We start from the raw sequence: 20,748 nt of genomic DNA on the forward strand, positions 1-20,748 counted from the left end.
TGAAGTTGCCTAGCTTTTGTCGCGTGCGGAGGTCGATCTCCCACCGCCCCAGGCGTGCAGAGGTCGATCTGCAGTCGTCCCAGGCGTGCAGAGGTCGATCTGCAGTCGTCCCAGGCGTGCGATGTCAATCTACCCTCGTCCCAGGACCATTGAACTTTTCAGATCGCAGGTAGCGGCCAAATCTTTGACCGGCGATTTGCTGAGCGCGTCACCACCGATCCCCGGATTCCGACGTCTGGGATGCTATTGTCAACGCCTCGCTGCACGCAGCTATTGTTTTCGCGGCCGGACGGAATCATGAATTACACCTCGTTGGGTCACATTTCCCTGGGAAAGGTGCACTCAACGGGTGTTTGCACTCGCATCACCTGAGTGCTTCTTTCCTCAACTTCAGTGTTCGTCCAGGGATGCTCTGCACAACGCTGGGAATATCTGTGAGGCCTCCTTGCAGCGCCACCACGTCCTTCCATATCGGACTGACGCAAAATTCCGTATCGGCCCGGCACCGCGCGGTATGTCTGCATGGGGGTGTTCCACCTTTGGGGCATATTTCAAAAACAGACTCTGATGAAAGCTCAGGAATAGTTACGTCTTATAATGGCACTGAGTTATACCACTGCACACCGTCAAGGCTTAATCAGGATATCGGTTTTCATTGTTCGCGGGCGCAAATTACACCATCTTCGCTTTGTAACAACACTACGAGTCTTACCAGCAGCTTCGACTGCCGTCGTCATGACAACCGCCGTACGCACCTCTAATGGTGCAAAAAAAGACCATTTGTTATTGGCCCAGTAGGTAACGGCCTGTTGCCAAGACGTTGGTCGGTTGAAGCTTGATCCAGTCCATCACATGGCTTATGTTTTACTCCCATTCCCAAAGCCAAAGTGCGTCTCGAAAAAGAACACCGTGGTGAACGTCTTAGGGAGAAATCAAAGCGATAGTATAATGCTTCGTTGAATTTGCGGGACAAAGTTTCATGTCCGCATACATCTTTGTCTAAACAGAGTGTTTCAAGCTTTTGTAGCATTCATTACACAAACATTTAACACATTAGGGTGTTGCAAACCTTACAGAATGCGCACTTGGAAGACACTAGGCAAATTAAGTGTATTACTTTCAAGGTGGTCAGCAGGGAGTTAATGACATTTCTGGCGTCGAGCCGGCTACTTCAAATCAAAATTATTGGCTTTTCAGAGGGATTTCGAGAAAATTGGCATTACTGAGCATATCACACGTATGTGATTCAATAATAAGTCATAAGTATAGACAAGGTGAGATAGTCCCTTCATGTTAGGTGCGAGAGATATCATCTTGTCAAACGAATGCTTTGTGTTTTCGTGCGACTCACTGGATCGGATGATATTCGACGTCGGTCTGCGTTATGCGACCAATGGGAATCCTGTCAAAGTAGGTGTTAAGATGTTTATGCTTGGTTGGTGCTATGTTATGTGTTGATGTGTAGGTGGTGCTATGCGCCGTCGGATCAAAAACGATCTATTCGGAATGTGATCGCCTTTTGTTCTTGCCGCCCGTTTCGTCTGCTCTCTCCATGTTTTGCTACGATATTTAGCAGTCGGTATGTAGGCCAGTTCTTGTCTCCAAGCAAAAAAGTATATATGCAGCTGGTCTCAAATGACACACTAACTCTGACTCGATCGTATTTTGGTGATGAGAAACGAGTAGCAAAACCCAACTGTATGTCCAAAATGCATTAGCGTTCCTGTGGTCCTAGCGATATATTGTCTACTCACTGGTTTCAAGCAGAATTCTCAAATATGTGCGCGACCTATATGGTCTCAGAAAAAAACACCGCTGATGTGCGAAAGTTATGTAAGGGCCTGAACAATCGGCACAAACTTATAGTCTTTGTCTCGAAAAATGTTTGAAAGGCTTTGCCTGCAGCATTGCTCTCAGGCCAAAGAGCGCAAGATTTAATCATGCAAATAGTTCTTTGTCGCCGTCTCTTGTTCACATGTCCTTTGTTCTTCTTTTTTCGACGCTTTCCCTCCCCAAAAGTTGCTGGTCAATGGATCGGTCAATGAGAAAGTTCTGAATGCGATATTATCCATTCACCTAGTCCTACGATCAATGTTTTTTAGCTGAAATTTCATCGTAACCCTTTGAACGGGTAAATTTATGGGATCAGATTTCACTTCAAGTGCTTATTGTAGTTCACTGTATTTGTTTAGCTGATTGCAGTTGTCGGGGTTCAAACAATAAGCAGTGCTCATTGTTTGAACCCTGACCCCCACCAATCGATCGAACAGCTGCAGATTAATGGCAAAGTGCAGTGGCTTAAGTTGAACGTGCCTCAATGTTTGGCACGGTCCTCCTGCCCTCTGACGTCAAGTGTTCTTAAGCGCTGACGCTGGCACCGACCGCAGGCTATTCCTGTCGAGGGAAAATAGCGAATATCCTGAAGCGATTCGAACGCAAGCAACAACGGGCGGGTGAATCGGAATGCAGGCGCTCTGACCAACTGAGTGATCGGGACGGTGATGATGGTGGAACACCTTAAGCATCCGGTCGAGCTATTATCCGCCTTAATGATGTGCTCTTAACTACTCAATCATTTCCACCCGAATATTTGAACCAGAGCTTATCCTAACCTGCGTTGCTTGGAAGCATTGTTTGTTTACTTCGGTCAACACTATTTGCTAAACCATACCCAGCAAATCGATCAGGCCCATGAATGAAATGCCATAACCTGTTGCGCTTACTCCATAAAGGGAAAACAGTTACCTCAGGCCGCCAGTGTCATGTGGAAACATGCAATCAACGCGTCGAGTGTGCATCCGTCAGCAGTAGCTGGTTTATTCACTTACGCGGTCAGGATCCAATGCCCATTCAACAGGCGGTCAAATCCGGACAGATCCGGGACCCTGAACCTTCTGGTACCTGGACCACAAAGATCTGGCGCACTTCGCAGGCGAATCAGACTCATGTTCGAATTCAATAGCTTAAAATGTTTGTTGACCCCGTTTCTCACTTCGGTATTGAGGCTACAAAAGCAAGCGGTGATCCTGACGAAGACGAAGCGGAATTCGGTGGTTTTGATCGATTATGGCTCCTCTCCAGCCGAAATGAAGATAACTTAACGCCAAACTGTAGCTTAACAGAGCTCAATATGTGACCTGACTGGAGCTAAAATCGACCAAATAGGTCCCAGCTTTTACCGGCCACGGTTAATTCTCTGAAAACTTCTGAAAACTTGATTTGTGTCAGAAAGGCCTTGAGCTCCTGTTTTTTGGCATTGTGAGATGATAGTGGTCAGTTTCGGACAGCAACTGTCCGAATCCATTTGAGATCAGTGCATCCAAACCCTCGGCTCCATTGTGGAATTAAACGCAGGCTAGATTTTAAAGACTTATGCGGCTAAATTCAATACAGGAAATGAAGTCTGCGCTTGCTTGCACGCTCTTGTCTTCCTGCATCGCAGCGCTAGAGCGCACGAGTAAGGTTATGGTCCAAGAGTGAGGGATACGCGACTTCGGATATTCACGGTTGTACGGAAATGACGTCATCAGAATGGAAATGACCAATCAGCTGAGCTTTCCCCGTGCTTCAGCGTTTTCAGCGTGGGCAGTTGAGGCAGGCTGGGTCCGACTGCGATTAAACTGCGTCTCAATATAACCTGAGCGTGGGCTTGGCGACACTCCTAGCGAGTGCGGGCAGCGGCTTGGCCTGGCTGATTGTTCGTGAAACCTCAGGGCAGGATTTCGGTCGCGCTTCGTCAAAGTTTGTCGATTGAGGCTGCTCCTGGCGCGTGAGAGGCCCTGAGGGCGTCCGGTCAGCCTCCGGCGCCCTCCAGTTGAGAGAGAGTTCGTTAGGTGAGCGTGGGCGATGGTTGAGCTGGTCCCGAGAAGATGGTTGAGCCGCCTCTGGTTCTTCGGACCCGCAGCTGTTGTTGCGCAAGACGAGTGGAGCTCGTTAGTCCACTGCAGGTGATGCTCAGGTAGAATCCAGAGAAGCGGATTGGCCCAGTGCTAGTAAGAAGAAGCGTGGGGGTTTGGAAAGTTCACCACAATTTGATCTCACAGAAGAATTGATGTCATCTAGTCACAAAAAACTGAAACATTTCGTGTATGGCTGGTCATTGATGAATTAATGAGTATCTTCTTATGGTGGGCATCATTGAACAAAATGGTGCACGTACACGTTTTTTTTGTTGTCAGAGAAAAGCAGCAATGCCTATCCTGGATATAAACAAGCTTGGGTGCGTCCAACATCCTGTTATCGAATTCAACACGCATGTGATTGAGCGTAATTTGTTAAAGATAGAGTGGTGATAGCAGTTCATCAAATATTAAAAGGAAATATTAGATTTCAGACAGCTGTCAACCTTGATCCACGCGGAGCTTACAATGCAAGGCACCCGATGTTGAGCGTAAGCGTATAATGTTCGTATTTTTTGTCTTGTATAATCAGCTACATAAGACGTTTTTCAGACTTCTTCCTGCCGAGCTGAACGGGGCTTTGAACGGACGAACAACACAGATTAAACTTTGACAACCGGCTTGGAGATGTTGAACAACAATTATTACGTGACCTGATTTGAATGGCAACATCGTCCTTAATTATTCTACCTATGTTATTCTATAATGGATGAGCCTTGTTCAAATTTGTGGCAGAGTACATAACGCGGAACAAACAACTTTCAATCCCCGACGAATAGTTGCTTCCAATCGCGGTATGCGTTGATTTTGGCGAAATGTCGTGGAGACCCATCATATGATGAAAGATCGCACCCAACTTGCAGCTCGGAGCGACTAACCGGGGCAGCGCCATAGGCCCTCTAATATTCACACTTGTCAATAGACCCGATGGCGTAAAACCTTGATTAAAGTGCGCATAAAGAACATAACCTGACAATGTCCGCAAAGTGCGATACATTTTGTCTGTCTTGAATGTGCAGATATTTTTTGGTCTATCTATTTTTACCTGTGACCTGACGTCGCTCAGTTTGGATCCTGACGTCGACTATTTTGCTCGGGCACACAGCACTCAATGACGTTACTGGGTACGCCACAGACAGCAGAAACCCTATCTATTCTGGAACCAGCTGGCACCGACCAGGAGACGGCTAAAGGCCCCATGGGATGATTACATTTCCGTTTGCTTACGGCAAGAGCCTGGCGTGGCATGTCGCGTACACCACCACTTTTACCGCATCCAACCTTACCTCTTCCGCGGTAGCCGCTGGTGCCGCGGCTGAAGAAGTCGAATGCAGAAAGAGCAGAAAGCACTCGAGCCTCACTCGGTGGTTTCAGTTTCAAACAGTCGCCTTTGAAACCAGCGGGGTCTGTGGCCCATCGACGAGAAATGTTGAAAGTCTCGAGGCTGGGCTGATTTCCTCGTTCGGCGATAGAGCGCTTGGCTCTGGCAGCGTCTGGCTGTCGCCATTGTCAAAGGAAACGGGGCCTCAGTGACAATGATTTTGTTAAAGTCCCAGGCCTAAATGCATAACTCAAGGGGGTTATGGTTCCGCCGTGCCCGTCATACCCGCTACACTCATACCCACCTGGAGTCCCGCCAGCTTATCACCTTTGCACTTGCTAATTTTAGTAGCGCTTCCGTGATAGCATAAACAAATCGAAAGAAGCAGAAACTCTTTTGTATCATTTAGTTGTGTCCATTATATGTAGTTGTGAAATGTGCATCGTTACTCCCATATCCTCTGCACTTAACTTTGCCCCTTCCCCCTCCCTCCTGGCGATTGCCAAACTCAGCCGAGCACAGGATTCTTGCGACTGGTGGCCGACCACGAAGACGGAACGCGCTAAGAAGTAATTAATGGAGCCGTCCAGTGATAGCGGTCGGCTTAGTGTTGCGCATGGTTTTCCATGATTTGGACTAGTTTTCTCTTGATCAGAAATATTTTCTACTATGCACATCTGGTATTCCATGCGATCGTTATATTCATGCCTGCCTCATTGCTCCGATATCAACATAATACATACGGACATATTAACAGGCATAACGGGTAGTGGAGCGAGTTGCCCGTATTCTGTTAAATTTTGATTGCTTGGACGTTGAGGTAGTTTGATGTGCTGTGAGGGAAAGTGAAATACTCTTGCCGGGTCGGGGAGCTAAAGGTGGCGGGACCCTGCACAAACATGGTTGACTGCAGCAGCACGGACTAGTTATGCGCTGACCCGCGACAGTACGAGGCGTATTCCATGCTACGACGAGTCAGGTTACTGCACAAACGACATGTGATCAGCCGCAGCAGCGTGGCCGGCGTCAGCGCGGTGATGTCACTGGTATTATTACTGTTGTTTGGTCGTGCTCATGAAGCAGAACGCAGCGGCGTCAGCGACAGTGCTGTCCAAACGAGCGCCATCCTGCTTACGTAGGTGTCACATCGTGTCTCCAGTCGTTATTTCTAGCAATGATTTCCGGGAGTGTAGGAACGTATGCGAATAATTTGCCGTTTGCCGTTACCTGCCGTTATGCAATGACTTGGACTGTTGCCTGCGAACGTGTTCCTTAATCACACGCGACGATATCCTGTGACATCACGAAAATGTTACGGATCAATGGATCTATTCATCGATGGCTCCGTCGCTTGCGACTGAATTAAAATGAGGTGCAGTTTTTGATGATGAATTTACGATGATAACCAAGGATAAATATCGCTTGTGTAAATCGTTTTTCTTACTTTCTTGGTGATCTTTTAATGCCCTTGAAATTTCAAGCCATGGTGTATATATATATATATATATATATATATATATATATATATATATATATATATATATATGGATGTGATATTTGTTTGCCTTGAACGATCGTGCTAAACCGAACATCCGTAATGCCTTTCTAAGATCTAAATCAAGTTTGTTGCGCGTGTGGTATGTGTTTAAAATCGTATCCGCTCATGTACACCATGCACACCATTTCAATCTCATCCTGGTTCTGCTGCAGGGGTAAACCTGTGCTAACGAGACTTTGAGCTGGTCGTAGGTAGCTCGGTTGGCCTCCGGGTAGGCTGACACCCGTCACGCCATGTAAAGAGACCAATCGTTAGTGAGACACTACCTGCCTGTTCTGAATGCTGAATGGCTGACACTGTTCGTAAGAACCGAAGCTTTGGTGCTGGGACAACGGCTCCAGCCTTGGATCTCGTACAGTGCCGTTGATGGTCCCCTCCTTTTTTATTTGGATGCTTGTTTACCGTTGCCTGACCGGCCTGTGCCGTCCCCACCGGAACTCCCGAGAGTCTTGCGTGCGTCGCTTGCGAATCACCCTCGCGCAGAGGGTCGCTCAGCGGGGGTAGGGGAGGGGGTAGTGCTGGGACAGTATAGAGCATAGAGCTAGGGAAATGAACGAAAGTTCCCCAAAATCATGCTGATAACATTTCAGTGGTGAGAGCTGAAAAATTTGGCGATATTGTCACGCTGCTTTTAATACATATTGTCATGCCAATTTCACATGCTATTTGTTTACAAAAGAGTGCCGCTTTGTACCGCACACTCATACGGTAGAATCCGCATCTCGACACGTGCACATTGCGTTGGTATTGTGACCTTTCATTTCGGGTGCAGTAAGACCATGCTTCCCCTTCAAGCTCAACCTGAACATGTCGTTCCGCTGTAGGTATACCGTGGCCGCGTCTTGCGCCGCACAAACGAGACCGTGTCCTTCCGCTTCAGATGCATCACCATGCCATCACCCGCCTCAATTTAAACGTTACTAAGTACTTCTGTTCCAGGTACAACACGTCTTCCGCTTCGTATACAACATGTCCTGGTTCAAGTGCAACAGATCCTTCCGCTTTAGGTACAACATGTTGTTCTGCTTCAGGTACAACGTAACCATCTTCGTGCTGACGTACTTCCTGCCGCTGGCGGCGACGGCCTACTGCTACACGCGAATGTCAGTGGAGCTGTGGGGAAGCCAGTCCATCGGCGAGGCTACCCCTGTCCAGGTGGAGAGTGTCAACAGCAAACGCAGGGTGAGACAACAGAGAGCACAGAGAGTGTCATCAGTGGTCGGCGACAATGGAAGTCAAACCCGTAGAGTGTGGGGGAAAGGCGGTAGCACTCGCGGGAAACGTTCGTATCACAGAGCTTGTACAAGGTCTTCACCGAGATAAAGTTAACAGGTCTTATGAGAGGCGGGATGAATTCAACGGAATCACCCGCTTCGTCGCTTCCATTCATATGCATGACGAAGCGCGGATGCATAAACCATTGTGCGTCTAAAGTCTTCAAAATGCCCATCACGTCCTGACGCACATTCTTGTCGCGAAATGAAAGAGGAGAGGGGAATAAATGGACTATTTTTATGCGTCAGATAGTGGGACAACCGTCCGGGATGTAGATTTCAGTCTGTTAAGATTACTACAGTCCTGATTTTCATTTCCACGAATGAAGAAAGAAATATTCAAGATCACCATGGATGCCGCTTTTTGGCGTTGAGAAATCCTGGTATATCGGAAGGATTTTTACATCTAGTTGTGAGTGTTCATGCGCCTGCGGTGGTATATATATATATATATATATATATATATATATATATATATATATATAGGTTGCACTATGAGCAAATACCAACCATTTTCATGAGATTCTACAGTATCTACTCATCGTTGGTTACAAATGGCCAATATCCGCGACCATTTACCGCCTTACACGCTACCTTCACCAACCTTTATCAATCTGGAGCCTGTGGTAGTAAACAATTATTCCCGATGCGACTGATGACATGATCACGTGCGTATACTCGTGAAAGGCTGCGATTTGTCCAGATATAGGCTCTACCCCGTAGCTCAAGCCGACCTTTGTGGCATCGCTCCTCAAACTCGTATTCATTCACCTTTTGTGATATAATATCTTCAATGGGCGTGCCACAGGGTTGTGTACGATATTTTTGATGTTACTTCCACTGCAGAGACAGGAAACTAATATACCAATGTATGCTTTCTAAAATATGTATCTGGCCCAATGATACCTAAAATATGTATTGTTGATTATACATAACATGTGTATTATTGATGATACATAAGATATGTAAAACATATTCATGTTGATGATGCATAAAATATGTCATCAACCATTCAATATGTCTACCAACTGGTTCAACCAGCCGTTGGGTCCTTTACCTTACATGGCGTCATGGTGCCGCAGATACCGATGTATTTTTCAAACATTTTTTTTCATCACAGACGGTGGCCAGGTGACGTTGTCTTTCCGACTCTCTGCGTCACCAGATGAAAATCTAGCCCAGGGGCGGATTCTTCACTGCTTGAGATCGGCCGGCCGACACGCACAGAGCGCGGCGGACACCCTCTGTTGATGCCCTCCGGTAATGAACGTAATCTCCGTCTTTAATCTCCAGAACGTCATCCAGGCCCAAGGCAGACCACTCCCCAGCGAGCCGCCTCGGCCCGTTGAGGTGATGACGCAGGTCCATCACGGCGCGACGGCACGAGCGTCCGCGCCGTGATGGCCGACCGGGGTCGTCCGCGGACGCTGCGCAGTGAAATGTGCTGAAATGACAGAGCTAAACTTATTGATACCACCCAGTCCAACATGCCGGACGGTGATAGAGACCGGCTGCAACGTGGCACGAGGCCGCTGCTGGCACCTGGCAACGTCGCGTCTGCCTGTCTTGTATTGGCGTCATTGTATGCACCCCTCTCCCTATACACACACACGCGAACGCACGCACGCATGCACGCATGCACGCACGCACGCACGCACGCGCGCACGCACGCACGAGCGCACACACACACACACACACACACACCACACACACAACACACACACACACACACACACACACACACACACACGACACACACACCACACACAGCACACACACACACACACACACACACACACACACACACACACACACACACACCACACACACACACACACACACACACACACACACACACACACACACACACACACACACACACCACACACACACACACACACACACACCACACCACACCACACCACACACACAGCACACCACACACACACACACACACACACACACACACCACAGCACACACACACACACACACCACACACACACACACACACACACACACACACACACACACACACACACACACACACACACACACACACACACACACACACACACACACACACACACACACACACACACACACACACACACACACACACACACACACACACACACACACACACGCACACACACACAGAATGGGCGTCCCGTTGAACATAATGGCGTAGCCTCTCAGCCCTCGTGGGCATTGTGCCCGTGGTCGGGTATATCCTTCCTCCAGGTCATTCGGCACGGTGTGTGGGTGTCAAAGTGCGGTCTTGTTCATTATATATTTGCTTTACTGTCCTGACAATGTCTGACACGGCCAATGCTGCCACACTCGATAAAATTTACTCAATATTTGTAAGTTGTTGAGGAAATTTACCATTTCTCTCACTTTAAATTTAAAAAATAATATTTTTTCCAAATTTGCTAGCAGCCGCGTGCAATCGAGAGGGGGGCATCAGATGTAAAGTGGCACAGACTGGCAAACAAACTGGGCCAAATAAAGTAAGTCCGGCGAGTTACGGGCAACCCACAGTTTGGAAGGGAGATCCCTAAAATGCAAGCACGACTGCGTGGTGATGGCCTTGCATTTTGATATGCATTTCACAATGCAAACCATGTGTTGTCTGCAAATGCACAGAAATTATGCCATGTTATAAAATATTGAATGACAATGAATGCGCATTATTGCGGACAACCAACAGCAGTGGTATCGTACGATGATGCTCAACACGACCGCTATTAATCCATTGCTGAGGAATTATATTTAGCATTCAGATAAGCATCTATAAACGATCTATTCCGAATCTGGTCGTATCAATAATTCATTGGCACCGTTATATGTGTCTGCTAGGATGCAAGCTAGAATTTGTTGGAAAATAATTTTTAAAACTTTTGTTCCTACGATAAAGCAGTATCTTAGGCGCGCTGTAGGCGTGGCTTCTGCTAATGAAATTTGACTCCTTTGAAGCGTGACCAAGGCAGGTGTAACTTAAATTTGCTGTGCGCTGTTTGGCATGCATCTGACTGATTGAAGCTACGTTTTTCAGGCGAAAAAGGTTCTAAGCTAAAGACTACGTTTCTTATCTGACTGCCAGTGCTTAATTAATTTGTTACTGAAATCGTGAAGCTTGGTGTGAAACACCACCTGAACCAGGCATTTCAGGTCAATATCTCCAGTGAATTAAATAACCTTCTGCGATGAATGTGTTCCGTTACACGGAAATGGGAAGAATTGTTCAGGATTTGGCGTTCAGACACTTTGAAGGGAGTATTCCACATTTGTATGAGGATTTGAACTGAAATTGCATTCCTGAAGAACATTCGGTGCAGTTCACAGCCCTGTCTCACATAAGACCTAAACCCGTAGGCATAATTTTGCAGACCGAGTTGTTCTGGCGGGATGAACAGTGGTAAATGACTCGGCCTACCAGCAAATACGCCAAAAAAACGAAATTCTCCTCGACTTTGCCCCACCTTCTCCGCGAAGTTGGGGGCTGGAGTATAACGGTGGAGGAGGAGGAGAGCCAACTTGAGGGAGCTGAATAGGAAATTTTTTCCCTGCTTGCCGCTGTTTTTTTTACGTTCTGTCGGGAGTCATTGATATAGTGAGAAATTAACCACATGGGCTTAAGGAAGGACCCAGATCACCAAGCCACACTCCTTGGCTGCGCCCCTGTTCCCGAATATAGATTTAAGGGGCAAAGCAATATCGACCAAAGCTCTTTCCACATTGAGGCAAAGCTCTGACTTGTTACTATGCCGCAAGGAAGGAAGACCCGCTCCCCGAGATAGAGGTCATGCTGGAAACATGTGTGGTTTTGCAAAACAAATTCGCCTGCAGTCCATCGCTATTTAGTTTGGTATGTTGTCAGACCGTCCTCCAAAATGTGCGTGCAGTTTGATCCCACTAATTTTGATTTTCGTCTAAGCAGCATAATCGTCAAGCTTTCACATTCAACTGTCCAAGTGGACTGTGATCTGAGTTGTCAGTTTGTTGAATTCGGTGCGTACGTATTTGAGTCAGAATCATTTTTAAAAGGCCGCAATTAACTGGTTAACCTCGGAGTGGGAAATCGACCACCGACGCAACACGGCTCGGATCTGTGCATCGCCTAAAATGGCATCATTGAACAGCAACATAAGCAGAACACATAACATGGACAATGAATTCTAAACACTCAGCGTCAGCTTTTTAACGCCGCTCCTTTCCAGCCTCCATTGCTACTGATTTCGTCAAATGTACACCATCATCGGCCTGGATTTTTCTGGCGGTTCTCTTTCGAAAACCGCACGCGTTCATTAGCCGAAATTAACCCTTCATTTCCTGGTGTCGGATACGTTATTTTTAAACCATGGCTGGGACGCTTATGCATGTGGGTTTGGTTTAATGCACCGCCCAATGGCCTTCTTGCCGAGTACGCTGTGTGAATAACCGTGCCAATCTATTAGTATTAGACATGTGTGTGATAATGTGCATTTTGAATAGCCTTTGTAACATATATAAGAATCTAAAATGACCTTAAACGTGCTGATTTCTACATTTCTGGGTGTGCTCCGTCCATTCCCACGAAAACCTTTAAGGTGTTCGTTTTTATATGATTTTTCTGAATCACACGCCAGCACTGTAGATAGCGTGGGCAACCACATCATCAATGCTTGCTTTAGCGCCAGCGTATTAAAAATATATTGACACCAAAACCAACTTCCTTTCCCCATCCAGTGTCGTAAAATTAAACCACCAAAATTGGTACTCTAGATCATGTGATATTTCTTAGATTGCGCTAGCACTGCTAGGTATGCTATTTGACGTTACCACATAGTTTTTACTACGGGTGTTGTTATACTGACCCCGTGGCGGGCTTCTGCTTGGAGCCGGTCGCACCCCTTGTAGCGGGCTGTCGTGCTCCCCTCCCCCCCCCCCCCCCCACATCCCTTTGTCAGGCGAAACTTTTCATGGTATATGAAACTCAGGGTATATATCATATTCTACGCCAACGTGATGTGCATGTCGTGGAAGCAGACCTGTGTTCTTCTTAAGATGAATCAATTAGCGATTCACGAATCATGGCATTGTGTGGTGAGCCACAAGTGATTCAATTCTTTCCGATGAAAAATAAATGTAAATTATGCATCGAATAATTGCCTCCCTGGAGACAGGTGCTCTGAATCGAACAAAGGCAACGCGAAGGCAACGCCGAATCGGTTCAAGATTGTTGCCTTAGATCCGCAAACAAGTATGTTCCTTTATTAATTTGACTTCTGAGGATAGACGTGTTCCATCAAATCCAGCCAACAACAACAGAAGGGGTAACGTTTTTCCTGAATGCAACCGCTGACCACGCTTTCGAAGCTGATGTAGATGACTAACATTTATGATCTGAAACGAATCGCTTTGCTGCGAGTCATGGGTCCTCACACCCAGCGGATGAAATTGATGACTTTTTTGCGCCGTCACGTATGATCAATGATGTTGATGTTGATGTTTCGACGTTGATGTTTCGACACGCTCGCCAACCCTGCTTTGCAGCTGTAACAAATCATGATTCACTGGAAGATGAATGAAAAATTTGAAATGAAAATGATACTCTGGGTGCGACGACGAAATTCAATCGGCGACTTAAGATCGGGCGGATTGGTGTTATGGCCACGGCTTAGTTGGAGCGGGCGGTGCTGTGGCCACAGGTCATTTGAAGCGGGCGGTACTATGGCTACAGTTCAGCTGGAGCGGGCGGTGCCATGGCTGGAGTTCAATTAGCGAAGTCCCGCTGTCCGGGACGAGGGTGGTGCTCCCCTAGCCCTCTCCACCCCGGCCGCCATGGCTCGGTCGGCGAGCTGGCCGCCGCCGACTCCGGCAGCCGGCGCCCGTCGCCTTCTGGTGCTCGGCTGCGCTGTGCTGGCCGGCTTCCAGTGCCTGCAGATGCTGCAGCTGTACTGCAGCAAGTCCGACACCATAACGCTTTCCTGCACGAATCAAACAGACGACACCGCCGTGCCCAGCGTCCCCATCTGCGGCTATCTGTATGATGCCGTTGCCAAGAAGATTCGCCGTCTGCAGGATACCTCAATCGCTGGGCGAACGTGGCTTTCCAGTGTTCCTCTGAGCACACTAATGAGAGACTTCTCCCCGGTCGCAATAAGGATGTCAACATCATCTACCTCGGAATCACTGCTTACGTCCAATATGGGACATGGCGCTCCTGAGCAACGCCAGACGGCCCGATCCTGTGTCACACCTTCACACCCAACGTCACCTGGGGACAGATGGCTGGCATGACGGCAAGCAGAGTACCGGAGCCGACCATGTCAATGAACGGAGAGAGAGGACATCTCCGTCGGCTGAGATCATCTTGTAGTCCTTCACCGAAGTCGGCGCTCAGTCCTCAGTAATCTCTGTATCCTAGCGTTGAGATCGGATCCGCATTTTGAACTGCGCAGTTACAAAGCCGCCAGGTTTGTTGTGTCCTCACGCAATGGCGACAATGGAAATCTGCGACGCAAACGATGCACGTCAGCACCCGGCTATGACTTCCGGATGTGTGCACTGAATTGATATTACGAACTCTGACAAAGAAGATGAACCGCTCAGCACCGGCTATGCTGGAAGATTCCCTCCACCTGACTGAATGCTCTGCGGGTTTGTTGTAAATACGAGTGGACTTTGCAAGATACCTCGGACGCTGTCGTTGCCAGCCAACCTGCAAGCATCAACGCTACATCGTCGATCTCAGCATCAAAAATTTACCCAAAGCCTACGGCGAATATTCGGACATCAATATCATGGTTGCCCCTCATTCTGAGGGAGGTGGGGTCGGGGCGCCGCCGTCCTGATCAGCGAGATGGGCGGCTTCATCAGCTTGCTGCTGGACGTTTCCGTACTGCCTCTGACAGATCTGCTGACACCGGTCTCCGCTGGCGCCGAGCTGGCCTCAGACTGAGAGCTGGGAGCGGTCTAACAGGCAAGGTCATTGAGGTGCTTCGGTAGCCCATTCCTACGTCATAGTGACCTTTCGTGACCTTTGACAAAAGGGCACCATTACACACGCGGTGAGCTTCCGCAACGGCTGACGAAATGAGCGACACATGCAGAGCTGTGAGGCGCCAGCATGTGGATGTGCACACAAACGGAATCCCGGGTCGATCTTTCCACTTCACGTAGCTAAGACAGTAGTATTAGCCTTATTCCTCAGAGGAGAAACAGGAGAATGGAGATATAGTTGAGCTGATATTTCGGCAACATGCCTCGCTAATGCACTGAGCAACTTACGTAATTTCCACCTCACAAAAGACAGAGTCTTAGTCCCGGTTCCTTACCTTCCATCCACGGTTCAAGTTCATACGGCTCCGCAGCAGCTGAAGTCCCGTGACAGTTCGCAGCCTTGGATTTGAACCCAAGTCCGAGTCGGTCCGTTCAACGTCACTTGAGTCCGAGCTAAACCCGGACTCGCATAGTCCATGTGATCTGTGACAACTCTAGAAGTTCCTTACGAGACCCAACTGACATATTTTCAGGCTTGATGATTGACAGGAACATAGATAGTGAGGGATATGGGCAGCAAGTAGAAGTGAAAACCCCAGCACCTAATCGTTCAAACTAAAATAATTAGCCAACCCACTAAGCCACGGACGCTGTATTGGTTCAGAGTGGGGTCTTGGGGTGCAAAAAGCCCTGAGCGGGTCAGTTATTTCCTCATATACTGCACCTATCTTCCGATCAGAATCCTTTGTTTCTGAAATGTTTTGGTGTGATTATGACTTAGACCAACCCAGGCTGGAGTTCAAGCCAATGTAATCCGGATATGAATCCACTGCTCTTCAGCTTGATAACTTAAAGCATGAATGTTATCCAAATTTACAGCGGATCAGTTCGCTTGAATCATGAGTCCCAAAGAGTGTCCGGAATCCGCGCCGATTCCGGCCTGACTCCGACTGCTGCGCGACAGCCCATCGGACTCACAGCGCGCACATCGAACTGTACACCGAACCACAGAGCGCACACCGAACTGTACACCGAACCACAGAGCGCACACCGAATTGTACACCGAACCACAGAGCGCACACCGAACTGTTCGCCGAACCACAGAGCGCACACCGAATTGTGCACCAAACCACAGAGCGCACACCGAACTGTGCACCAAACCACAGAGCGCACACCGAACTGCACGCAGAACCACAGCGCACGACACAACATATACGCGGCACATCAGGGCGGAGGGGGCTGCAGTGCCAGACACGAGACCAGGTGCCCTGGTACGTCTGCAGGGCCGGAAGTCAATTACAATGGTGCGCGAAATATGCTGGAAAAGAAACCGGATCTAAAGTGCACTAAATCAACGCCGAGTAAACGTGGAGAAGAGCCATAAATAATACCACAGTAAGGGCAGGAATGAGGTCAAGTTCAATGGAGCTATGACTACCTCAACGAAAAACCCCTTTTACTTTTTGTTTTATAAGGTTCATAAGGAAGAAGTAAAGCGCTTTACTTGTTGCTTCATCAAAATTGTGTTTGCTGTGACGCATTTATGAGTGTTGTGAACTTTATGAACATTTAGAAGCGAGCCACGGCTGTGGCTCCCGTAGCTATTGTGACATTATAGTTCAGAACAATCCCCCATCGGTGTGTTCTTGCTGAGCATCGTGATGAACCATCCCGATGACATAGAGAAGTTAATTGTTCTTGTATTTATCGTTGCATGCCAAAAGAAACCGACGTGTAATGAGTAGCATTCAGTCAGAAGGGACTTTAATCAAGTTCTTAAGCTGAGTGAAGCGTTAATTAATTTATTTAAATACTTACATTTCACGGATGCGTTTGGCTGGGCACATAGCCACGCAGATGATATTGTGCTTGTGGTTACATAACCTTGATGCCATTTAGGGTTGTCCTCACGTAATGATGTATTTGAATGTTCTTATGAAATGATTGACAAGAAGCCTGGTGCTATTTCCTGTTCCTGCTTCCGGTGGCTGGGCCTCGCCGACTCCAGCGATGGTTACGCTCCTGCTCCAAAGTAAAAGCTTGTGGCGTCCTTAACACAGGTGCAGAGTTGTCTCCGCAGTGCGCAGTTAACATAACCACGTACATTAATAATCTTCAGATGGTTTTGCCTCGTTATTTCACGTCAATGGATTAGCAAAAAGTGTTCTCGAATTCCAAAACCACTTCTCTGTTGCCTTATCTGTCTCGTCTATGCTTTCTTGTTGTTTTGATGCGGATATCGCAGACGTGATGTGATGCTGAATTGCTCCTACAGCGGTGTTTTCTGTAGCTTAGTTGGGTTATGTGATATCACAGTACGAACAACACACCCGTTGCCTACTTTCTTCGCAGTGCGCAAGCCTTCCGTACGGCTCGAGTGGTTGTGCGTAATCAAGTCTTTGTGTTGATAAGGTTTTTTAATGTTTTAAAGCAAGGTTTTTGTCATTTGAACCACTTGCCACTTGACCATCAGCTGCAAACTAAAGGACGGAGTTCGTGGTAATACCATCGGTTCGTGTGGCGCATTATGTTGGAGCGTTCCAATCTGAAACACCACTGTAAATGGAACATTACGTACAATGGAAGACCCCGAATGTCCCATTAACAATGGGAACATCTGCTAAGGTGATATGATTGTTTATGACGCATGGTGCGATGATAAGGCTGCAGCCACGGATGTTGACTTGTATTCTTGTACCGGGGCCCAGACCCCCTCCCAATGTCGGCCCGGGCCCATCCAGCATTTTTGGCTGGAATATTACAAAACGTAGGCAAAATTTGAGTATCACACATGGACTATCATCTTTGGACATTGTTAACTGGCCATGACAACATGGGCGAACCCTAAGCATGTTCGCTGGGTATGGGCGGCTTCTAACTATGACTGGTTATCATTTAAAACGCCATGCAATCCCCAACTTTAGCTTTTGTCGCATCACACTACAAACCGAATGCTGAACATGTTAAGTAATGTTCAAACATAGGCATTGCAGCGGCATAATGGGAAGGTCAAAGTGATGTATCGCTGTTTCAAAACCTGCTCACTGTCGGCTACTGCACCCAAGACTTGGTCAAATCAAGTTTACCAAACAAATAACCTTTCGCCCTGATCCGCCACTTTTCCATAACGGGGACTGATGGGAGGTCGAAGTACTCCCTCCGGCTGTTTCTTAAGTAAGAAAGATAGAGTCTAGCGTAATTCACCACTGGATTTGTTTCAACGGGATATTGAGGATGGTTATAAGTTGTATGTTGCTTGGTCAGTATTTGTCCCCATTATGCCTGATGAAGTGTTCAATTTTCCTAAAACTCAAACCTTTCAGGTTCGCATGTTCATGTACGAAGCCGTGCGTCCTAGCCACACGAAACTCAACCAGGGGTGTTTCCTGCTCGATTAGGACAGTGGTATCATGTTGTGTGTTTTGGAGATATATTATGACGCATAGCTCCGTTTATGTCACAAATGTCGCCCGTCGCCACAGCCCGTGGCGTCGTCGGCGGCCGCCCAACACCCGCGCCGGCCGTAGATCATCCTGCGCCGCAAAAACACGCGCTGCTTCGAAACGATGAATGATACGCTTCATGGGCACGTTTTTCGGGTGTTAAAACATGCGCAATGAATGCCCTATAGGCTACTGAAAGTTTGGGCGTGACTGAATAACATGTCGGAGAGATGTTCTCAGAAAACCTTGAGGGGTTGTATGCACCTAACAGGGCAAAAGTTAACAGTTAAGTAAGTTTACGCATTTCAAAAGAACACATTAATTCAGTTTGCTTCGTGGCTGACTACTTCCCTCATTTTGAGCACCATTTATCAGTATTCCACACGAAGTAAACAAGATGCTGTGTTCTAAACGCGCGGGACATGATACAGAATTTAGCCGTTCTCCTGCATGAACTGTGCAAAAATAACTCTGGGTCCAGCAGCTAACTCCAGTGCTGGGTCCCGCTTAGCAATGTGAAGGCGTATGCTGGCATTGCTCGTATGGTATGGATGATATCACATTGCGTAGGTCATGGCATTATTGAAAAATTTGATGATTTCAAGCGGAACCAAATGTGTTGCTTACTGTATGCTAACCTTTAGGTTTGTGAATTGGACTCACTTTGATGAGCCTGGAAATTACCAGATGACAGGAGTAACTGAGAAATAAGATAGGCATAAATGGTGATTTGATTTGCCCGTCGCGAGTTTTCTCCAGGTAGGAGTAGAGCTAATAAATAATGGTTGCCAGTGTTACGCATCTCCAGTTGATATTTTTCCAGTCTGCGTCATTTCATAAAGGTATGCTTTGATAACACAAGCATTGCTTTTTCCGGTTCTATACCAGCTTCTTGTGGCTTGGGAGCTGTTTACTGTGGTCGGATGAAGGAGATGGTGAACTTGCTGGCGGTGTCATTCGCGGCCTGTTTTGCTTGACTAACGCCTTACTGTCCGTATGTCCGGTCTGTTTGACATAATACGGTCCGCTGTCGCCTGCGATGCGTATGATGATTGTGCACATTCGTTTTATTTGTCTTGACGCAAGCTATTTGCCGTTGGTGGCGAAGACGACTAGTTTGCTTATCCGCCGTCAGTTTGACTCGACAATGTCTGTTGTTTGCAGGTGGTGAAGATGATGATAGTGCTGGTGGTGATATTTGCCGTCTGCTGGCTACCATACCAGGTGTACTTCCTGGTGATCCCTGCCTTTCCGGAGCTCACTCAGCAGCCCATCGTCCAGGAGGTGTTCCTCGGTGCGTACGCCACACAGGGGCATCACTATACTCCACACAGAAGGATCACTATAATCCATGCCGGAGCATCACTATATTCCACACAGAAGAATCACTTTATTCCACACAGAATCATGACTATACTCCATACATGACCACCACTATACTCCACAAAGAAGAATCACTATACTCCACACAGGAGCATCACTACACTCCACACAGAAGAATCACTTCACTCCACACAGAATCATCACTATACTCCATACATGACCACCACTATACTCCACAAAGAAGAATCACTATACTCCACACAGGAGCATTACTATACTCAAGATAGAAGAAACGACCGGCACGGCCGTCATATGCATAAAATTGCATTCCACACACACACACCCTCACGGCTGTGCGCCCACTCTGGGAGCGTGTCTGGGAGTGTGTCTGGAACCTACCAACCAGGTCTGGGACCGTGTCTGGAATTAGCGACCAGGTCTGGAGCGTGTCTGTGAACTAGCGACCAGGTCCGGGACCGCGTCTGGAAGGCAGCGACCAGGTCCGGGACCGTGTCTGGAAGGCAGCGACCAGGCCCGGAGGGCGTCTGGGAGCCAGCGACCAGATCTGGAAGCTGGGACAGGGTCTAGCCTTTTCAATCAATTAAATCAGTCTGGTGGCCGCTACCAGACTGGCAACCGTTTCAGGGTGCGTGGTCTCGGGTAGGGCTTGGGGACTGGAACAGAGTCCGTAAGCTGGATCAGCGCCTGGTGGCTGTGACAGAGCTGCAAGCAGCCAATTATGTTGGACGACAAATGCATGGCGATTTTTCAGTACGGTGTAATTTGCGACTCCCCAAGGTCGGCAGCGAAACGGAAATATCGCCCCCAGGCATGACAAAACTGGAGAGACGTTCATTGTACTCAGTTGTAACCCCTAAGCCAAACTCAGCACGTTGGAATCAGAGATGAAACCAATTACGAGTCCACTTGTTCTGTTGTCTCTGT

At 47.8% G+C, this 20,748-nt stretch overlaps 1 protein-coding gene across 1 annotated transcript in view; it reads left to right on the forward strand.

The window, feature by feature from the left end:
* LOC119104348 (tachykinin-like peptides receptor 99D) overlaps positions 1–20,748 on the forward strand; it is a 61,132-nt gene that overhangs the window by 20,925 nt on the left and 19,459 nt on the right. The window contains exons 3-4 of the mRNA XM_037228043.1: positions 7,810–7,960; positions 19,645–19,774. Coding sequence (XP_037083938.1) covers positions 7,810–7,960; positions 19,645–19,774 — 281 coding nt within the window. The remainder of the gene's footprint in view (positions 1–7,809; positions 7,961–19,644; positions 19,775–20,748) is intronic.

Source organism: Pollicipes pollicipes, unplaced genomic scaffold (genome assembly GCF_011947565.3).
Source record: "Pollicipes pollicipes isolate AB1234 unplaced genomic scaffold, Ppol_2.1 Scaffold_6052;HRSCAF=7182_pilon_pilon_pilon, whole genome shotgun sequence".
Taxonomy (NCBI): domain Eukaryota; kingdom Metazoa; phylum Arthropoda; class Thecostraca; order Pollicipedomorpha; family Pollicipedidae; genus Pollicipes; species Pollicipes pollicipes.